At 38.2% G+C, this 22,903-nt stretch overlaps 1 protein-coding gene across 2 annotated transcripts in view; it reads right to left on the bottom strand.

Moving 5' to 3' along the window:
- The window catches only part of LOC122563227 (receptor-type tyrosine-protein phosphatase R-like), a 94,874-nt gene extending 75,163 nt beyond the window's left edge, over positions 1-19,711 (bottom strand). The window contains exons 1-4 of one of the 2 annotated variants that reach the window (XM_043716824.1): positions 19,178-19,711; positions 18,857-18,942; positions 17,775-17,879; positions 12,507-12,755 (exon numbers count right to left, since the gene is read on the bottom strand). In XM_043716824.1, coding sequence (XP_043572759.1) covers positions 12,507-12,643 — 137 coding nt within the window. In that variant the 5' untranslated portion in view covers positions 12,644-12,755; positions 17,775-17,879; positions 18,857-18,942; positions 19,178-19,711. The remainder of the gene's footprint in view (positions 1-12,506; positions 12,756-17,774; positions 17,880-18,856; positions 18,943-19,177) is intronic. The other variant, XM_043716823.1, reaches the window with a different exon arrangement.
- Between the last annotated feature and the right edge of the window lie 3,192 nt (positions 19,712-22,903).

Raw genomic sequence — 22,903 nt, 5'->3', positions numbered from 1 at the left:
TTCGGGGTCAAAGATTGTGAACAAATTCTGATTTTTTGTGAAAAGATTCTGTACCATTGCAATATTACTCTGAAGCACACAAAAAGATTTCCAATAAATAACAATCCTAACAGTTACTGGTGAATAACTGAATGGCGTGACTCTGATTTATACAGATCTGGAAAGGTTTAGCCTTGATTATAAACTTGTGTTGGTTTGGCCAACCTTCACTGGTTAAATAATCAGAAACATTGGGAGATTATTATGAAGCAGGAATCAGTTTATGAGGTCTCATTTATGCACTAGTGGGCTGCAGACAGATAAAGGATAAAAGATGGTTCATGTTCGAGTTACTCATAGAGAGAGGTGGCAGACATGTTCTGCGGTGGAAGATCCTGAGGAGGACTTTGAAAAATTGACCTATAAGAGAACACACAAGGGTTTGCTCACAAAAATGCTTGTTGTGTTGGCTGGCTGCCTGGACAGCATCCTGCTACTGTCAGCAACAAGCATGGAGGACCGACAAATATGCTTTATATCTAGCCCATAAGATATACCTGCATGAAAGTGAAAATGATATCTTGCTTGGTAGTTTTGCTGGAACATCTAAAAATGATAATGCCATTGAAGGGACCATAATAACTTCTGCACAAGATTCTGGTAGACAGGTTTTCATGTTGCCGACTGGCTAAATAATTCTACCCATTCAGTCAGTCGAGCAGCTTTTCACTTGCCCGGAATGAACTGTGAACTGCCCTACAATATGAATGAAACAAATGCCTTTATCCAGGACCCTCCGATAATTTTTTTTTAGTTTCTTATGGTTAACATCATTATATTTTGTGGCTCGTATCCATAACATATCCACTGACCGCCAACTTCAATGAAATTGCAAACAATGTGGGCGGCACGGTGGCACAGTGGTTAGCACTGCTGCCTCACAGCGCCAGAGACCCGGGTTCAATGCTCGCCTCAGGCGACTGACTGTGTGGAGTTTGCATGTTCTCCCCGTGTCTGCGTGAGTTTCCTCCAGGTGCTCCGGTTTCCGCCCACAGTCCAAAGATGTGCAGGTCAAGTGAATTGGCCATGCTAAATTGCCCATAGTGTTAGGTAAGGGATAAATGTAGGGGTATGGGTGGGTTGCGCTTCGGCAGGGCGGTGTGGACTTGTTGGGCCGAAGGGCCTGTTTCCCCACTGTAAGTAATCTAATCTAAATGTTTGAATCTATTTATGTTTCAGGAGAAATACATGACACAGGCTAGCCTCCCACTATGTTTTACAGTGTTGTTAATACAAAGGAGCTAATTTAAACCTTTTAACAGGCTGAGGAAGCCAGGGTTTCACTTCGTGAACTGGTAACTATGGCAAATTAATACAAACCAGATTCTACCAATCTAAAATGACGTACGTCTGGATTACTGCTCCCAGATCTGGAGGACTGAGCCATTCACTGTAGATGGTAAAAGGAACAGGATAAAGTACCCTGAAGCTTGCACCTTTGTTCCAGAGTGCTGGGGCTCTCTGCGGGTTGGGTTGAGCAACCCAGCATGTGCTGAGGCTGCCAGGTGTGGAGTTGAGTCGAGCAGAAGGTTGGCCTCTGCCTTTCTCAGCTAACATTCTGGTATGATTGCACTAACTCGCTGAGGAAGTGCTGTATTGTCAGTGGTACTAGTTTTCTGATGAAATGTTGACCCCTTTTCAGATAAACATTAAAAAACCCATGGCACTATTCAAACAGAACTGGTGAGTTTTCATTTATGGGCTGGCTAATATTTAACAAATATCACAAAAAGAAAACAGATTATTTGATCATTATTACATTACTGTTTGTGAGAGCGTTCTGAGTGCAAATTGTCTGCTATATTTTGTATTACAGCAAGGATGATATCAACAAATTCTTCCATAAAATGCTTTGAGACAGTCTGAGGTTGTGAAAGCCACTTTAAAGAAATGAAGTTTTTCTTTCTAAACCTGCTTTTCAATATTGATTTTTTTCAGGTCACAGAGGGACATTAATTTAACATGCCGTCACAGTGCATGGTCCATGTCACAACTGTCTATCTGCTCCAAGCAACTGTCTTTCCATGCTTTCTTTATGTTTTTCTTTCAGCATCCACATTTATCTAGGAGAAAGGGAGGACTGCAAATGCTGGAGATTGGAGTCAAAAAGTGTGGTGCTGGAAAAGCACAGCTGTTTCGAGCATAAGCGCTTCTTCAGGATTGTTCCTGATGAAGAGCTTATGCTTGAAAAGTTGACTTTCCTGCTCCTTAGACGCTGCCTGACCAGCTGTGCTTTTCCAGCACCATACTCATTCACATATATCTATCAAATAAAAGTTAGCTTCAATGAATAATGCAATCCTAATTGCAATAAACCTACACACAAAAATGATCATTTTAATCTTTATATTTCTTGGAACTTGTATTGCAGTGCATTTATTTCATAATCCTTGTTGCCTCTCGACTCCATTATTCCGATAATCTCCTGGCTAACTTTCTACCTTGCATTGTCTATAAACTTGAGCCTATCCAAAGCTCTGCTCCCCATATTCTAAATCTTACCAAATTTTACTCTCCTACCATCACTGTACTCACATTATATCTGAAATATAAAACACCTTAATTCCAAAATTTTCAATTCTGTTTTAAAAGCCCTCCATTACCTTGCCCCTTCCTTCAAGTTTGCAACTCTGTGTGATCTCTCTGTTTCTCTGATTTTGGCTGTTTTTGCATCCCTAATTTTAATTGTTCCACAATTGGTGGCTATACACACAGTTCACTAAGTTCTAAACTTTAGAATTCCCGTTCTCTTTGCCTCTCTACCTCTCTCTATTTCCACAAGAAATCTCTTAAAACCGACCTTACCTGTCATAACATTTCTTTATATGGCTTAATGTCAAATTTGATATGGTCCCTGAGAAGAATTTTGGGATGGCTTACAAAGTTCACATTCTGTACAAATGTGTGTATTTTTGCTAGTCCAGATGAATATGTGCAGCGCTTTGAAAATGTAATTATATTTTGAATTATGTACACATTTTCTGAGGGCTATGAGGTTTATAGCAATAATGCAAAACATCAGAGCTATTTAATAGTTGTTGCGCAGAAGTTAAAGATCACAGCTCATCTGGATCAGGGTTTGTCTGTTTGTTGCAGAAGTCAGAGGACCTGTACTAAAAGCACCAGCAAAGGAATAACCTTTTGTTTTGAGAAATCTTCACTGCCCACGCTTAGAAATGGTCAGATCTGTACAGCAGCCGGCTGTAACTGTTACAGGAACTAGAAAAATAAATGCATCACATGTTCATCAGGAATGACATAAAACAAAACTAATGTCTGCTGACTCATTTCTGGATTGGTAAAGAGGTGAATAAAATAATTTTGTGTGGGTGGGGAGCAGGAGGAATGAATGATTTTAAATCAAGTTGAGATAAAAAGTGTGTAATTAATGAAACAAATCAATAAGAGACAATATTATTAATTACTTCAATGTCTGGATTAATTAATTTTTACATGTCTATAAATAATATTAAAAATGTTTACTTATGTATATTTGTAATGTACTTGTCCTTTATGTTTAAATGGATGCTTTAAGTAAAAGAAAGAAATTGAAAATTAATATTTCAAGAAAGAGAGAAAACATAATTTGTCACAAAACAAGAATGCTTTTGTGAAAAGTCATGTAATAGATGGTGGACAAAACATATTGGACAGATGGGATACAATCTTATAGGGGTCTGACTGGCATGGGCTATGATGGGATATGTGGCACAGTGAGGTGGGAGGTCCAATGGGGCCTACATGATGTCAGGAGCATCTCACCACATCTTTTATGTTTTGCAGAGCTGTGTGGTGAGTTTTTCACTAGAGCCGAGCTGCCAAGTAAGTACAATTAAGATTTGTGAAACACCTCATTATTGAAACAGCCAACTCAACCTCATTAATATTCAACTTACCAGCTTACCAAACACCAAATCAGACATTGAGAAATTTCAACATGGAAATAACAGGGTATACATAACAACAGTTGTTGTGGGTATGTTCACCATGCTGAGAAGTTGGTCTGCAGACGTTTTGTCCCATTTCTGGGGACATCCTCAGTGCTATGGAGCCTCATGTGCAGTGCTGCTATACTACATTGGTTGAAATTTATTTAGTTTCTATCCCGCTGCTTCCAACTGTCAGTTCCAGTTGTTTATTACAGTGATCAGTATATTGAGTCCCGGTCAATGTGTTTCTTGATGGAGTTGATGGATGAGTGCCAAGCTTCTAGGAATTATCTGGCTGTCCAATGATTGGCCTGATCTATTATTGTTGTGTTGTCCCAGTTGAATTTGTGGTCCTTGACATCTGTGTATATAGATACTAAGGATAGCTGATGTTCACGAATGCAGTTGTCTGCCTGTTTGTCCTATATATATAGTGTTTAGTGAACCGGCAACCGCAAGCAGCTGGAATGAAACCAAATAAATTCCAACTGACACAGTACAGCAGTGCTTCACAGGAGGCGCCACAGCACTGAGGATGTCACCAAGAAATGGAAAAAAAATGTCTGCAAACCGAATTCCCAGCTCGGCAAACATACCCACACACAAGCTACAAATCTTTACACAAACCTTGAATACATAATAACTTCAGCTCATCGTTTGATCTAAAGGACCTTCAGTTTGGACACTGCCACCAATACCTCAGGGCATGCTCCATCAGCACCAGCCATACACAGCCCATGTCCACAGACATTGACATCTGACATGTGCCAGTCACTAAGGACCTTCATGGCATATTTCTGATCCATTTACAGAATGCTTTTGCACTTAATGCTGCACCTCAGGCTGTACTGGCAACTATCACATTGGTATCTACAGAAAGGTCATTGCGTGCTTAGGAACACACACAGCTCAAGTTGCATCTGTGGGTTCTTAGCTTGCTCTCATAGTACTCACCTACTCTAAGTCCACCTCGAGGTTCACAGTATCTCTGCATGGTCTTGCCTTTTTGTGCTTTGCCCCTTCAGCCAGACATACCAAGCTCAGACTCCTTCTGTCTTGCTTTGGTTTTTAGCACAGTCACAAAGCCAGGAAGCTTGACATGGTTGTCTGCAGAGCCAGTCAAATCAAGGATTGATAGCCTTCACTCAGGTGTCCTGGCTTAGGAAGTCCAGCGCTGCCTCTGATATCAGTTCAGAAGTTTGGACACTACCATTCAACTATTCAGGGAGGTCAAAGTCAAGATGTCCTCCATATAAGCTGTGAGGAGATGACAATCAGGTAGGCTATCATCCGTTTTGACTCTTTTTGCCCTTTTGTGAGCTGTTTTCTTCCGGAAGGGAGTCAGTTATTAATAGAGGTGCAAGTGTGCAGCACGGCTGTTACTGCAGATCCACGTGGGGAGGTGTCCCAAGCAAGTGAATAGATAAGTGAAGAAGATATGCAGGGTTACTTTTGTAGGTTATGGTTGGAGAAAGTGAGCAAGAAATAATGTCACATGGGGCAGTGAGTGTGTTTAAGCATGAGCCTTGCAGCGGTGAGAGGCCAGGTCTGGGGCAAATATCAGGAACCAGTCAGCAGAACATCTTCAGACTGATTGTATTTGTCTGAGTACACAATGGGCTGTCAATAATGGCAAAGAACAAGTGTTGCGATCTTTCAGCAGATATCAGCAAGTGACAAACCTTTCTGGGAGGAGTGTATGATATGGTGTCGAAATTTATAAATGAGAAAATCAATAGGAGCAAGGTAGGTAGTTAATGATGCACATTTGGTAAGATATCGTGCGAACATTCATGAAGCCTCATGGTGAGAATATCTCTAAAAGGCCTAATTCAATTCGCACTTCATCAAAAAACACGTAAGATTTAGCCCATGCTAATATTCCTTGGAGATCAACAGTGGGTTGAATTGTTTAAATATAATTGTATTTAAGACATTAATAATAAATACTTCAGTCATATTGAGAAACAGAAACATATATTCATTCAAAGAACACAAATAATCAATAAAATGTTAGCTCTGAATATTTCATGAGGATACGGCAAAACAAAGCATTAATGCTAAATACTCTGACAATCAAAATACTGTAAGTTCTTGCTAAACCTTTACTTTTGTCAGCTATTGTGGTTACATTTGACGATTGTTACATGACAATTTCTGGTCTTGGATTTTAAAACACTTGTCAAGACTGAATTATATTGCCTGGTCACCTCCAAATAATCATCAAAACAGGGCATTATCCTTAAATAGTTAAAACACATGCATATAGCTTTGCTTTTCAAATTACTATTCTTTCATGTTACGAGAAAGCGTTTTTTCTCAATGCTAGAATGCATTAATGCTTGGTTAAGGCAATGCATTTTCTTCAGATGCCCATTGGACCATTGAATGTGTATAAATCATAGCTTCTCTTTAGGATAGCCCTTTTCTTGCCATGTACAAAGCACAAGTAATTCCAAGATGATTCATTGAACAACAATGAAAAATTGGACACTCAGCCAAAATCAACAGTAAGAAGGGTGATCAAAGGCTTTGGTCTAAGAGGTAGCTTTTATGTTTAATAGGTTTGGAGGTGTAGTGATTTAGAGATGAATTTGAGTGTCTGGATTCTGAGTGGCTGAAGACATATTGCTAATGATAGGGTGAAGAGAGGAGATAGATGCAAAGAGCTTGCAGTCACTGATATGGAGAATTTAGTGGGAATGATTGCTGTGCTGGAGATTATTACAGTGTTGGGAGGGCTGAAACCACAGAGAGATGTAAATATGAAAATTAAAAGTTCAGTCAACTGGGAACCAATTTAATTAAGTGAGGTAGACAAACAGGAAGCTGGAAGAACACAGCAAGCCAGGCAGCATCAAGAGGTGGAGAAGTCAATGTTTTGGGCAGCAACCCTTCTTCAGAACCTGAAACATTGACTTCTCCACCCCCTGATGCTGTTTGTCAACTTTTGGATTCCAGCATCTGCAGTTTTTTTTGTCTTTAATTGAGTGAGGATTATATGGATTTATGATTGGCAATACGTAGGTATCAGAGTTTTGAATGAATCAAACTTTATGGGCAGTCAATCAAAATGGGTGTCACATGGCACAGTGATCAGCACTGCTGTCTCATACTGCCAGGGACTCAGGTTGTGTGTGGAGAACCTGTATGGCAACTGTGTGGAGTTTCTACATTCTCCTTGTGTCTGCGTGGGTTTCCATCAAGCGCTCCAGTTTCCTCCCACAGATGTACAGATTAAGTGAGTTGGCCATGTTAGGTTGCCCTGTAGTGTCCAGGGATGTATAGATTGGGTGGATTAGCCATGCTAGATGTGGGGTTACAGGGATAGGGTACAGGGCTATTGATGGGTGGGATGCTCTTCAGAGGATTGGTGGGGACATGAAAGGCCAAATGGCCTCCTTCTGCACTGTAGGAATTCTATGATTTAGAAAGAAAGTAGATGTTACAGATCAAACATTAATCAACTAAGGAATTAAATGTGGAGGTAACTCAGAGAAAAGTCGGTTTTAGTAAATGAGGAGTTGAAGGGAGTCTGGAGGACAGAGATGTTGCAAAGAGGAAATAGAGTAATATGTGGATCTGTGAGGTCAGCTGAGGTTGATTTGGGCACAGAGATCACAAAAAATTTGGTTCAGCCTGAGATGATTACAAGGAAGGGAAATAGAATCAATATCGAAAAAGTAGAGTTTATGGTAAAATCCAAGCTGATGTTTTCTGCCTGTCAGGAGTTGGAGTAAACTGTGACTCTTCCAAGGCAGGATTTCAGACAAACAGTGTCATAACACAGATACCATACAGGGTTTCTGCAAATTTGTGAAGAGGAAGAGATATATAGGATTAGCATACACATACATGGAAGCTAGACTCATGGAGGAATCTTTAAAAGTGGTCACACTCTAGATCAGAGGCAAATAGGTGTTCAACTTGGCACACCAGTCTCAATCCCAACCCCAAGACATTTCATGGCAGGAAGCTTGGGTTTGATTGGTAAGCAATGCTATTTGTGATCTGCAATTGAAGGGCCTGGCTATTAAGACACATCCACATATTACTGGAACTTCTGGAAGGCCATGTGGGTTAAGGTCAGATAGTCGGGCTGCCATGATGGAACACACAAGGCACCTTCCCCTGCTGAACCCAGAGTGGCTGTCATCCACAGCTGCAGTCACCAACAGTCATCTGAAGGTGCTGCCTGTTAAAAATATCATGCTCAGGTGGCTCTGACTTTAAAAAAGTGTGTACACTGCAGCTTTTCCCTTGTTTTCTACGGAGATCCCCAGCGACAGAGTCAATTATCTTGTTTTGTAGTTCTGATTTCACAACTATTTGACATTAGTGATGTCTACTCTAAATAGTCTTTCTCACCCTCATAGTAGTTCATGTCTATCAATTTCTATGCCCTCTATTGTATGGATAAATAATAGTGGCTTCAAAATTGTCTTTTAGGTTGGAAATTATTTTAGAATGATAAATTAAAACATGAGCTAATGTAGCTATTTTACATGCATCACGTTTTGACATGCAAAGGATAACATTTCAAAGAATATTTGGTAACTGAAAATCTTGCCATCCTTTTTGAGTTACACATCATGGTAATTTCCCTTAAGTAGCAATCTGACATCTTTTTGTTGTTTGATTTGTTAATAACTGTATTTGTTGAAATGCTGTATTATTAGTCTACAGCTTTTGAAAACCAATGCCTTGAAAATGAATACATCCTATTTGAAGTGCCTATTACAATATTTACTGGGAGGTTTACCCAAGGGAGGCACAGATGTAATCTCAATCATCAACTATTGGAACCTATGGTCGAACTGAAACCTGGATTCGAAAGGAAGAGTGAGAACAGTAAATAACACATTCAGTCAGAAATTAGTTTCCTTTCTAAAATGTTTCAAGAAGCCTTCATAATTGATACAATCTCACTCAGCTGAAATCTGTGATATATCTTATGTGTGCCTCAAGCACCGAGATTTAATATCGAATGGCTTTAAAGGTCAGAAGTGAGAAAAACTTTTTTATAAACGTATTGCTGTTCTTTGACTATTTACCTTGGATTCTATTAGAATAAAACAAAAATCAAAAAAGGCTCAACTCATTAAGTTGCAGAGCAGAAAGACTTGATTCGATCAGTACCAGATTACATGAGTATTGACCTTGATGATCTTAGTGGAAAACTGAGTGGGCAATTCAATGAGTCTCAGCACCTCAGATTCAGAATTAAGTAAGAAAACTGGGATCTCATAGCAAATATTTTGATAAATGTATGTAGATTGAATCAGACTCAGCTGTGATATTCTGCCTCACTGTCCAGATAGGGATGTTGTAGGAAACACCCAGTTCTAAGACAGGAATTGAAAAGAGGGGACTGTTTGCTTCAGAGCTGAGACAGTTAATGCAAAATTTAATAGAGATTAACATTCTGATTTTCCATTTTTATGACCTCACACTTCCAGCATTATATTCCGTCTGCAATTTGTTGTTTACTCAATTAACCTGTTTATATCTCATTGCAGCCTCTACGTCTACCTCACAACTTGCATTCCCTGATAGGTTAGTATCAGCAGCAAACCTACAGGGGAATTTTATGCCCTCCTCCCCACTGGGTTTCAAGGTGGAGGGGCAGATGCTGTGTAAAATAAAACACACGGCTCACCCAGCATCCTCTCACTTACCTCTGAGCTGGCACAACATTATAGGAGGTGGTCAAGGTGTCAGCCAACCTGCTTGCCAGTCCTTGGTGCTACTGAGCCCCAAATAAAGTCTTCAAAACCTGTTTCTGCCTCCACTGCTATAATACAGTAAGCAAAGGATAATGGAATATGACTGACCAACCTGCTACCTTTTGGTTGCACTTTTGCTGGTTTCAAAAGTACTCTCAATCCTTAGAGTTATTACTACTCCTCGCAAAGTTAAATCCCTTCTTTAAATCTAATACTATCCTTAACTTCTTTGGTAAGCCACAAATAGATCTTTCTTCCTGACTTTTGGCTTGTCTATGTGATATGTTTTTGATCAAAATATTGAATTATTTCTTTTTGGGGCAGCATGGCAGCTCAGTGGTTAGCACTGCCACCTCACAGCGCCACGGACCCGGGTTCGATTCCGCCCACGGTTGACTGTGTGTGTGGAGTTTGCACATGTAGAGTAGAACATGTATGTTTCTGCATCATAGATCATGAGTGCTGGGTTAGGTTTGTGACCCAAACCAGCCCACAACCATCAAACCCATTAAAGGCAGACTCCAAAACTGGAAAGCCTGATAATGTGGTCAGAAATAGCAGAAAAGGACGGGAAGCCAAGTTGGTGAAAAACTGGCTGAGACTGTCACTTCCTTCTACACAGATGCTGTCTGTGTAGAAGGGATTTGATTTGTAGGTCATAACTTTGTGGGCTAGATTCTGGCCAGGAGGAGGGTGATGGGGATGAAGGTTGTGGAAATCGGATAAAACTGTCCTAGTTACTTAACAGAGGAAACTTTGCACCTGCTCAAACATTATATCAAAGTTCCACACTTCCCTATTTAGCTTGAGGCACTGTTCATGCGGAAGATTGATGAAGTTATACCTAACGGGCTATGGGTGCCAGCGATCTCAATAGTTTTGAGGAGTTTAAGATGGTGGAAATTTTGACTCATTCACACTCTATATTAACCAGAAAGCTGCAATGTGTAGAAATAGTCTTTTGGTCCCAATAGACGACCAATAGATAAAAGGATTAGATTTTCTAACCAAGAGCTACTTCATCGAATATGCACCAAATATTCAATTTGAAAGTATCTCAAAAAATATTTTTGAACAATTTTAACCTAATTCATCTGATAGGAAACTGCAAATTTCAGATTGAGCTCCAATTTCATGTCTGATCTGATTTTAATAAAGGGTAAAACCACGATCCCATCAGTTCCATGACAGGTGCATTTTTGGTTAAATGAGGAGCCTTTGTCTGAACACCACAAACAAAAGCACATTGTAAAATGGAAAGGAAGGTTTTAAATTACTAAGTACTGGCAGCTGAAACTTTCTTTTTTAATTGAACAGTGTGCAGACGTTTTGGCTGTGTTTTCATTTATTGTCACGTTTCTATTGTGTTCTATATTGTCTACATTTCTAAAACTATGTTCCTATATTTTATTGCACATTGCAAATGTTTTTGGCCACTGCTAACTCCAGCTCTATATTTCCTTTGTGATGTCCATCCTATGTAGCAGGTTAATCGTACAAGCATGTTGAGGTCTCAGTGTCAACAGCACCTGGGAAAATATGTGCTGCAGCTTTGCAATAGGACAAGTCAAGAACTTGAAATAATTACACAACATTCTCTAATGTTAATACAGTTAAGAGGTGGAGGAGTCAGCAAAGGAAGCACATTTGAACCTGCACACATTCAAAATTGAGGCACAAAGCAGTATTTGACAGAGAATATCAAGAAAACTTGGAACAAGTGCAATGCCCACATGTCCCTTATTCTTTTATGCTTGCCATTGTTCCTTACTCTTCAATATATCTTCACTCAATATAACAGCTCCCTGTCTCCTGAGTGGAGGAACATTTCACAGGTTACACTGATGCTGCTCAAAGCTAACTGTTAAAAGGGATATTGTAATGGTTATCAAATATTTCTATGCGTGGAAGTGTTGCAAGTAGTGACAGAGTCCCACGTATCCTTGCCTTATCCAGTTGACAGGAAAGTGACAAGCATTGACAGAAAATGTTCTGCTGTCATTGCAGCAAACAATTTACTCATTTGAAAAGATATAATATGCATTAAGATAACAAATAAAGAAGCCTGATGGACCTCCTGGGGAGTTCTAAGATCAAGGGACAACTTATTTCATGTTGGTTTGTTTATCCCATAATTACTCAACAGAGATGGATGCTAACTGAACTACAAAGCAGAGGGAAAGAAATCAGCATGGCGAAAATCAGCATGCTATGTTGCCATGGAGGGAATCATCGACATGCTAGATCCTAGCTAGATATTGCACATTAGCTTCAAGCTGTAATCAGCAGCCTGGCAAATCTTTCTCTTCTGTGACGCAGAAACCAAGTTGTACGGGGAAAATTAATTCAAAGCATCACTACACAGAGTTATCTCAATTCCCCATGCTAGACAGCATCATAGGCTGTTGCCTGTGTGAGTCATGCAGTTACACTAACAAATCTGCTTCTCCCCCACATTGTGTCTCTAGTTTTACTTGGAATGACATTATCTAAATGAGCACAGAATGGGGATCTAACATAGTTTGCCCATTGAACAGGCAAACTCATAGCATCTTCACAGGACTAATAGAATTGATGTTGATTTCAAGATTTCAATCCTTATGTTGTTTTGGAGTTTCAGATGACAACAGGAATTACTATTAAGAATTTCTTCCATGAAAGTTCATAATCATAGATTTTTAACAAAGGATCTATTTTATCATCTCCACGCATACTTTCAACTCTAAAATGTTCAAAAATCTATTTTAGATCAATTGAATGAAATTGTCTATACAAAAGTGATTCTTCTGTTGCTGAGTCATTACAATCTCACCTTTCCTGAAGACGGGTGTGTTTCACTGATTTGAATGATGTGGAAAATGTTGATGTGTGGTCCATGCTCTCTGTTGTATGTTGACCTTGACAGCTCACAGTATGCGCTGGAATGGAAGCTAGCCCAGACTGTACCATGCTTTGTGCTGCATATATTTCAGAACAAGGCAGGCCTGCGATGACACTACCTGCTGGCTTCACGATGTTGTGGGTAGTTTGGATGCAAAGGCACCCTTGAATGATAATACATCTGTAAATTATTAGAAATGACAAATTTGTTGTGGTGACAAACACTGCATACTAAGCACAAACTTCTAAGTCACTTTACAGTTAAGTGTGCAGAATAATTATATCTTTGAGGATATCTATATGTCTACAATTATACCTTTTAAAACATTATTATATCTCCCTTAAAGATTATTGTCTGAGTATTGCATAAGTTAGCAATAATTATTCTTCCAAACTGCTCACTGAATATAGATATTAAAATAAACATCTGTCATAATTTTTAGAGTTAATATAAAACTTGACATGTATATTGCATTGCAGAAATTTCTACAAAGCAAAATATAAACTTAAAAAATATCAAGTCTGCAAAAGCTTCAACAGCCTCCTGCAATTCATTTACCTAAAGTGTGGTGAAAGGAAACCATTTCGGGTGATTCAGGATTTCAATATTTTATTCAAGGTGATTCAATAAATATTGGTCATACAGCTAGTTACTGAATTTATTTGATAAGCTACTATGATTAACCGGCCTTCTACAAGATTATATTGCCTTAGCTTTTATGAAATAACCATGAATGTAAAGTATAAATTTGGAATGTCTGACATGGATTTCAGTAATTGAAGATATTCATTAATTACAAACTGAGGTCCGCAGATGTGGAGAACACAACTACTATTTATTTGGTGATATGATTGAAAGCTGCATAATTTCCATATCCTTTCTATTTCCTGACTGCAATGTCTTTGTAGTGCACTATAGTTGGTGTTCAATTCATGTTGAAATGGAATCCCATCAAAAGGAGAAGAACAAAACTCATCGATTGGGCCATAGAGTATAAAATTTAGCAAGTCATGCTGCAGCTGTGTAGAATTTTAGTTAGGCCACATTTAGAATATTGTGCACAGTTCTGGTCTTTACACTACCAGAAGGAAATGGAGGCTTTGGAGTGGGTATAGAAAATGTCAACAACGATGGCGCCTGATTTATAGGGTATTGGCTATGAAGAGAGATTGGACAAATTTGTTTTGTATTCACTTGAACATCAAAGGATGAGGGCGGCCTCATAGAAGTTAATAAAATTATGAGAGGTATGGATAGAATGGAAAGTTAGAGTCTTTTTCCCAGAGTAGAAATGTTAATTACAAGGGAACATAGATTTAAGGTAAAAGAAAGTATGTTTAAGGAGATGTGAGAGGCAGGATGTTTACTCAGCGGGTAGTAAATGCTCAAAATGCATTGCTCAAGGAGGTAGTATAGGCAAATATAATAGCAATGTTAGAATAGAATCGCTGCAGTGTGGAAGCAGGTCATTCAGCCCAACAAGTCTACACTGATCCTCCAAAGAGTATCCCTCCCAGACCCATTCACCTATCCTATTACTCTACATTTCCCAGGACTAATGCAGCTAACTTCCACATCCCTGAACACTATGGGCAATTTAACATGGCCAATTCACCTAACCTGCACATCTTTGGAGTGTGGGATGAAACAGAGCACCCGGAAGAAACCCAGCTAGACATGGGAAGAATGAGCAAACTCCAAACGGACAGTCGTCCGAGGATGGAATTGAACCTGGGTAACTGGCGCTGTGAGGCAGCAGTGATAACCACTGAGCCACCATGCCACCCTTTTTACGAGGCTCATGACACATATATGACTAGGCAAGGGATATTAGTATACAGACAGGGTAGAGGAAAACAGCTTTTAGTTTAGAAAGGCATTGTCTCGGTGGGATGAAGGACCTGTTCCTGTGATGTACTGTTTCTTGTTCACTTAAAAATCTTTTTGCTTCTACAGTTGTGCCTTTATATTTTCTTTCACAAATTAATTATTTTTTTCAAGATCTGAAATGTCAGCGGTTTAAATATGTATTGGAAAATTAGTGTCAAGAGGTTTAAGTTTGTATTGGAAAATTAGTATATATAATTATTTCCTGATATAACAAACAAATGCTTTTAGTTAAGGCTGAGGAATGTATTATTCACCTGTTCTATCTTCACCTGCTTTATCCTCTACTGAATGACGTGGTGGTACTGGTGTTGGACTGGGGTGGACAAGGTCAGAAGTCACACAACATCAGGTTATAGTCCAATAGGTTTATTTGAAATCACAAGCTTTCGGAGCACTGCACCATAACCTGGTGTTGTATGACTTCTGATCTACTCCTGAATGTACTAACTCCCAAAGGCACTAGATACTGCTTGGTCCTTCGTCTAAGTACTTGACTTTCATTGCAGATATTGGCAACTTACATAAAATTTGAGGAATTGTGGGGAATCACAAACCCATGAGCAATCAGGATTCAAGTAGGTTTTTGTGTATAAATTGGATTCTGAAAAGTACATTAGCGTCGGTGAGTCACTATTCTTCATTATAATAGAGCACACTGATTAACATGTTGGATGTAGGCTTTTCTAAATAGTAGCTTTATTTAAATATTCATTCATAGGACATAGCGCCATTGCTTGAGCCAACAGTCATTGCCTCAGAAAGTAGTTAAAATGCAACCATATTGCTGTGGATCTAGAATCACATGTAGGCCAGAATACAGATTTCTGACCGTAAAGGACATTAGTAAACCAAATGAGGTTTTGCAAACATTAAGCTAGTGGTCACCATTAAGCTAGTTTTTTATTCCAGATTTTTATTGAATTAAACTTTTATCATTTATCATGGTATGATTTGAATCCAACTTTCCATGCCTTGGGTTCTGGATTACTAGTTCAGTGACATGTCTGCTATTAATTACTGCACAGTAAAGTATGGGATAACAAACTAAACCCATCATAGAGTTGTTAAATTCAAGGAATGGATAGATAATATTTCTCAGATGTCTGTATTAGGATCACTGCTCTTTTCGATAATTGTTAATAACTTAGCATGCAGAGTAATTTAAAATTTATCGATAGCATGCACTTAGAAATCTAGTAACTAATGAGAATATTCAAACAGACAGGAGGGTATAGACAGACTTGTGAAAAGAGTGGGCATGTGGCTGATGAAATGTTATGCAGAGAAGTGTGAACTGATTCATTTTTGATAACAAAACAAAAGAGGTAACACAAACAAAATGATAGAATTTATGTGTGGGATGGTGGGATTTGGAGGGGACTGCAGGAAATGAGAAACCTGTACATGCACAAATTTTTGAAAGTAGCATGACAACTTGAGAAAGATGTTAAAAAGAAAATGAATAGCATCCATGGCTCTTAATCAAAACATAATGTACTACAACAACAAAAAAAAGAGGGTGTTATGGTAAATGTTTACAAAACATTAGTTAGGCTTCACTTGTACTCTATCTAATTTAGGGTACCACATTTTGGGAAGGATACACTTGACTTATGGTACCAAGGTGAGAAGCTTCAGTTCTGTGGAGAAATTGGAGATGTTCTCAAAAGAGCAAAAACATTGAAGAGAAGGTTTGATAAAATTGTTCTAGATCATGAATAGCAGAAACTTCATGGAAGGATTGATAATCAGATTTAAGGTGTATGAGAAAGAAAGCAGAGGCAATGTTAGGAAACATTTCTTTATGGGTAGTTGTGATCTGGAATACACCAGTTGAAGTAGAAGATTTAGTGGTGGCATTTAAAGGTAACTTGAAAAAGAAAATATATGGCTATGGGCAAGAACAAGGGTGTGGGGCTAAGTGGTTAGCTTTTTGGTACAATGAGCCAAACTGTCACTTTTTGTGCTATATTTGTCCATAAATCCATGGCAACAAGAGCTTTTAATATATTTTGTATTGTGATGCACAGATCAAAAGCAGGTTCAACTTGCACACAACATCATGTAAATTGCTTTTGTGGAAAAAGGTTTATTGCAGGATTTGTATATTAATGGCCAACTTGCAAGTGAATGTTCTAAAGAGATAATACGGGAATTCTGATGTGAATGAACAAAGTATGATATGTGCACATTTTCTTGTGTGTTTTTATGTCTACAAATAGATGTCACCATGCAATAAGAATGGTTGTTAAACTGTATATATTTTTGAAGTTGGATATTACCTTTAGTATAAAGAAAAAGTGAAATTAAGAGAAACATGCAATGAAATAATACACTGTTGAGGCATTTGACCAAAATGTTATATTTGGCCATAATAATTATTCTTACAGGGAAAAGGGGGATGCTCCTGCAAAGTTCAGGGCTTGAAATAATATTTAGTTTCTAGCATATTTTTGTGATTTAGATATATATATATATATTAGAATGGATGTAACAAGTTTGTGGTCTAATGGAGTTGGTAATTAAAACATTGCAATATCAGCATAGTCAGGTTAGATATGTAATTGATCACTGTAGCTTGTTTTACTGCAAAGTTGGATACTATATTCAATACTGATATAAAAGCTGGCATTACTCTATGCACATTACGTGTGATTCAAGTCATATAACATGGGACAGTTTAACAGAAGGCGCACAAATGCTATATCTCTGAAACAAATAGACTATACAGTTCGTCCATGACTAGTATTCTTTTGCACCAAACCCAACTAAGATCATAACAACATAACAAAAAATAAGATGAAAATGCCATCAAAACTCATCATTCCACAATTCAAACTCTTATTGTATTCAGTTACATTTTAAGCCTCTCATCATATGGATAATTAATGCTGTTGCTTACTCTAAATCTCTTATCACTCTTCTTTGTTTTACATATTTCAAGTCACATTCGTATTCTTTGCTTGATACCCAATGCTTACAGCCTCCTGGTCTTATTTGAGATAACTTATCGTCATATCTAAGCCATATAATATTTTACATGTATCAATGATGTTACTCGAATTGGCTAGTTTATATTGTACAACACAAGCAATAAGAGAATATTTGAAAAGTCATCTCCATTCATGCTTGCAATTGGACTTGTTGCTCTTTCCTATGATTTAGAAAGGAATAAAAGTCAAGCAGCTGCTCTTCATTTAACAGGAACTTACAGCTGGAAGAATTTCATTGCAAATGGATAAATTTGATGAAAGTAAAGAGTTTTTGGATATTACATGCTGTTTCCCTAAGAGAATATTCTGTACTTACTTAAAAGGGGTTGACCATACTGGAAACAAATCTGTGTGCTAGGTTATGATGCATCAAGGTAATTGGAAAGGATGTTTGGACGTCTGTATGAGCTGGACTGTCTCCCTGAATGAGTGAATCCAGATTATTGTATAGATTGATTATCAATAGCATATTTTAATTCTACCAATCTAAGGGCAATTATCATGAACGCTTGCTAGTGTTGTACAGGAGCAAGATGTTGCAATTAAAGATAGGAAAGTGTGTATCTATTCTTTAGTAACTACAGGTTCATTTGAATTTCAGTTTACTATTATATAATCCTCAAGTTTTCAGTCTCATAAACTCAGAGATAACTCCTTGTGAAAATTATTAACATATTATAAATAATCATATGATAATGAACATGTTGCTCGTAGTGGTCGCTAATTTAATAGAAGTTGCTTGTACTAAAACCATCTAGTTCTTTTATAAATATATTCAAATCTAATTTAGTAATGTAACTTTAAATATGATTTTTAAACGTTGCTATTCAACTTAAGCTTATTTTTGAAATGAATGTAATTAAGTTTAACAACAGAGATAGTCTGTTGTTAAATTGCACCAAAGATGAAAACAGAGAAGAAAAATCTATCTGGACCTCCTTCATTGGTCTGTCTTTGATATAAAGGCCTCAGAATGCTTAAACAATTTTCAGAGCAAACCAGTTCTCACTTCACAAAGGAATCTAGTAACACCCACACTGGATCTACTTTAATCAATGGGCATATCATTTTTAAAAAAACTGTACTATTAAAGTCATTTGTTCATTCTGTTGCATTCAATATTAAAATCTACTCATGAATGTGAGAGTTTTATCCCAGCAAAATAAGCTTCATTCAAATTATACCAGACAGATAAATAATTGGATAAACTCATAACATTCCACAAAAGAACATGCAATATTATGTGTCTTTTTCTCAATTCATGTTGGATTAATTTTACTCTATTGTCCCAATACATAATTACGATAATATAAACCATTTTTCTATCACTGGTATAAAGTAAAGTGCTACATCACTTTAATCAAACAAGAGGAGGAAATAGTTCAAAAAGTTACTTACCAACAAAAGGAAAGCATTTAAAATGTGTTTTACACCACAACGGCAGCAGCTGACTGTTACTCAAACTGAGTCCATGAAGTTTATTTCTAAAAGTGCAGAGAGTACACAATAAAATGAGATAGAACAAGGGCAGGAACAGGCACGTATTTTAAAGAGTTTCACAATTCCATCGGCACACTTCACACTGCAATGCTTTCAGGAGCAGTCAAATTGGACTTTGAAAACCAGTTCAACCGCACAACTTCTCAAGTTTAAACCCATTCAAGGCAAACCAAATTTCTGGCCCTTTTGTGTTCTCTGTTTACTGCTCTATGTACTCACCTAAAGTTAAAGTTAAAACATTCAGTAGAAAATTGGAATTGCTTTCCCCTTCTCTCTCTCTCTCTGTAGTAATCCCTGCCTATACTATACACTGCTGCATTTTCCTGAATGTTCAGGAAGCTGCTTATCAGCAGAGAGGTTCTTCTCACTGTTCGCTGCTGCTTCCTCCCACACCACCTACACACGGGCCTACGCACTTTCATCATTCTACTTCACTTGCAAGCTGACAAGGTGAAACAAAAGGTCACATTAAATGTACATGGCAAAAAAAAAGTGGAAAATTGGTGATACAGCCTAATACATATATTTTAGAATGTTGCAACATTTTCAATGCCAGTGTGAACCCTTTGCCAAATGTATGAGCTTTCCACATTTATCAGTGTATTTTAAAAACACACACGCACACACACCAAAACACCAGGTTACAACTTAGAAACATTTAGTTTGAAATATAAGTTTCCTTTATTAGTTAACAAACCGAAAGACTTATATATTAAAATACTGCACTTAACTACAATGCTTAATAATATTTCTGACACCTAAAACACATTTTCATACTAATCATGTGCACCATATAGTTAACTCAGAATGCTTCATGTTCTTGAAGGAAAATATATGAAGCTTAGCATTTGAAGTTGAAAGTGTTGAAATATTTACATTGCAAATCTTTCTTAATATATAACTCATTTTGGAAAATCAACATGTACTTCATGTAACTGGTAATAAAGAAATGTGTTTTAGTTTTATTTGAAAAATAAATGAATTTCTTTCAAATTTTCCATTTGGATTTCTTCCATTTATCAGAAAATGAATAAAATCACCTTTGCATCTTGCTGTCAGGCCAAGCTGTGATTGAGAGTACGTAATTTCTTTATTCCATTTTGTCAACAAAATGAAAACACATAGCCACATTATCACAGTGTGATTCAGCATAAGTCTAATTCTGTTTTATTATTGTTATAGGAAGGATATTATTAAACTAGAGAGGGTTCAGAGAAGATTTAAAATGTTGCAGGGAATGGAGAGTTTGAGTTATAAAACTAGACTGGGAAAGGGTGGTAGTTTTTTTCACTGGAGCGTAGGAGGCTGAGGGGTGACCTTATTGAGGTTCATAAAATCAGAGCGGCACAAATACAGTGAACGACAAGGATCTTTTCCCTAGGGTAGGGGAGTTCAAAACTAGGGACATATTTTTAAGGTGACAAAGAAAGCTTTAAAAAAGATGTGAAGGGCAACGTTATTTACAGAGAATAGTTTGTGTGTGAGATTAACAGCCGGAGGAAGTGGTGGGTGCAGGTACAGTTACAACGTTTAAAAAGACATTTAGATAAGTTCATGAATAAGAACAGTTTGGAGGGATATATGCCAAGTGCAGGCAGGTGGGACTATTTTAGTTTGGGAACATGGTCAGCATGGGCTGGTTGGGCCGAAGGGTCTGCTTCTATGCTGTGTGATGTTATGACTCAATGACTCTACTCAGTAAGCACATTTAATCACAAAACTGGAACAAAGGTCTAGAGATTTAACAACTTTAAAGCACATCAGAATGTAATTGCTAGCACTTAACCTGATATGGTCATGACTGCAACACATTATATTGGTTTGGAATTTGTCAGAGATATGTTCAGTAAATTCTGTTTCATGCAGAACAGGTTGAATTGGCACTCTGCCAAGAAAGGGCACTTCTTGCTTTTTCACTTTGTAGTTAGTGCCTGAAGTGCATTACTACATCTAATTGTGTAGACATCACTGATTGGCTCCTCCGATTCACATATCAGAGATCAGCTTTTTCTGTTTCTGGCTAGACTCCTGGGTGCAGTTGCTTGAGAAAGTGAAAGAAATCTCCTGAGTACAAAGAACAAAGGGAAGGAGAGAGTTCAGGTGAGAAGGCAAAGGAAGAAAGACACCAGTCAATTTGTTCCAACTCAGCATGGTGAACCATAAAGTGATTAACAACTGAGTCATGAAAACATTTATCTTCCAGACTAATCATTCAGAAGAAAAGTAAGCATGGTAGTATTTAAAGAAATCAAACATAAATCAACTTCACTGCATTCCAATATTATCTCGGATCACAGGTTGATTTCTTGGGTGTGCAGGACCCAGGGAGGCCCAATTCTCCCTTCGCCCCTTTCTGATCCGTTGGTCCACCCCCAATAGTTTTCTTCCATTCTGTGAACAAATTATTCCAAGAATGCTGATGTAACTTTGCTGCGATTATCATTCACCAAAGTCTCCCACCTATTCCCTTTTTTTGCAGTAATTAAAACAAAACTGGCTTCCATTTTTTCCCCAGGTGCCTACAGACCCAGCATGGGGCCCCCAAACACACAGGGCTCAAGTCATTAACCTGATTTGATCTCCCCTGGGATTGTTCTGCGGGGTTATCATTGTGCTCAAATTGTCCATCAGTCACAAATGCCTTCCAAATATAGAGGGCTCTTGTAGGCTGCAGCGGGACATTGACAGGATGCAGAGATGGTCTGAGAGGTGGCAGATGGAGTTTAACCTGGATAAATGCGAGGTGATGCATTTTGGAAGGTTGAATTTGAAAGCTGAGTACAGGATTAAGGATGGGATTCTTGGCAGTGTGGAGGAACAAAGGGATCTTGGTGTGCAGGTACATAGATCCCTTAAAATGGCCACCCGAGTGGACAGGTTTGTGAAGAAAGCATATGGTGTTTTGGCTTTCATTAACAGGGAGATTGAGTTTAAGAGTCGTGAGATCTTGTTGCAGCTCTATAAAACTTAGGTTAGACCGCAATTGGAATACTGTGTCCAGTTCTGGTCGCCCTATTACAGGAAAGATATGGATGCTTTGGAGAGGGTTCAGAGGAGATTTACCAGGATGCTGACTGGACTGGAGGGCTTATCTTATGAGGAGAGGTTGACTGAGCTCGGACTTTTTTCATTGGAGAAAAGGAGGAGAAGAGGGGACCTAATTGAGGTATACAAGGTAATGAGAGGCATAGATAGAGTCGATAGCCAGAGACTATTTCCCAGGGCAGAAATGACTAACACGAGGGGTCATAGTTTTAAGCTGGTTGGAGGAAAGTATAGAGGGGATGTCAGAGGCGGGTTCTTTACACAGAGAGTTGTGAGAGCAAGGAATGCGTTGCCAGCAGCAGTTGTGGAAACAAGGTCATTGGGGACATTTAAGAGATTGCTAGACATGCATATGGTCACAGAAATTTGAGGGTGCATACATGAGGATCAATGGTCGGCACAACATCGTGGGCTGAAGGGCCTGTTCTGTGCTGTTCTATGTTCTATGTTCTAAATGCAGCTCTCTTGCTGTTATGGGCATTAGATCAGTATAAACATTTGTAACAAATGGTTGATTCTGTGTTAATGCTGAATGTTGATTTTTCCTCAACAAAACTATTTCATCAGCCAAAACCTCTTTTGGGGCTATAAGAATTGCTTCTGTGTTTCTTGCTGTTCCTCAGTTGAAAGCCGGTTCAAAAAAATCATCTGGAGAAATAGGGCACTTTTCTTTAACTGAAGCAGAAAAATGTATTCAATTCTTATGTGCTTGATTGCAGGACAAATCCAATCTGGCCAGTTGCTGTTCTACCCCTAGTTATTAGCTAAATGCTGGAAGATGCCATTGACAGTGCTGTCAAGTGACACAAAGAGGAAGCTGGTTACGGTTTTTGAAGGCAAATGATCTCAGTCGCAAGACTTTATTGCAAAAGTTCCTAATACCATTCTAGCTTCAGCAGC

This window comes from Chiloscyllium plagiosum, chromosome 26 (genome assembly GCF_004010195.1).
Source record: "Chiloscyllium plagiosum isolate BGI_BamShark_2017 chromosome 26, ASM401019v2, whole genome shotgun sequence".
Lineage (NCBI taxonomy): Eukaryota > Metazoa > Chordata > Chondrichthyes > Orectolobiformes > Hemiscylliidae > Chiloscyllium > Chiloscyllium plagiosum.
Note: the sequence above shows the minus strand (reverse complement) of the source record. Positions and strands in the feature narration are given on the sequence as shown.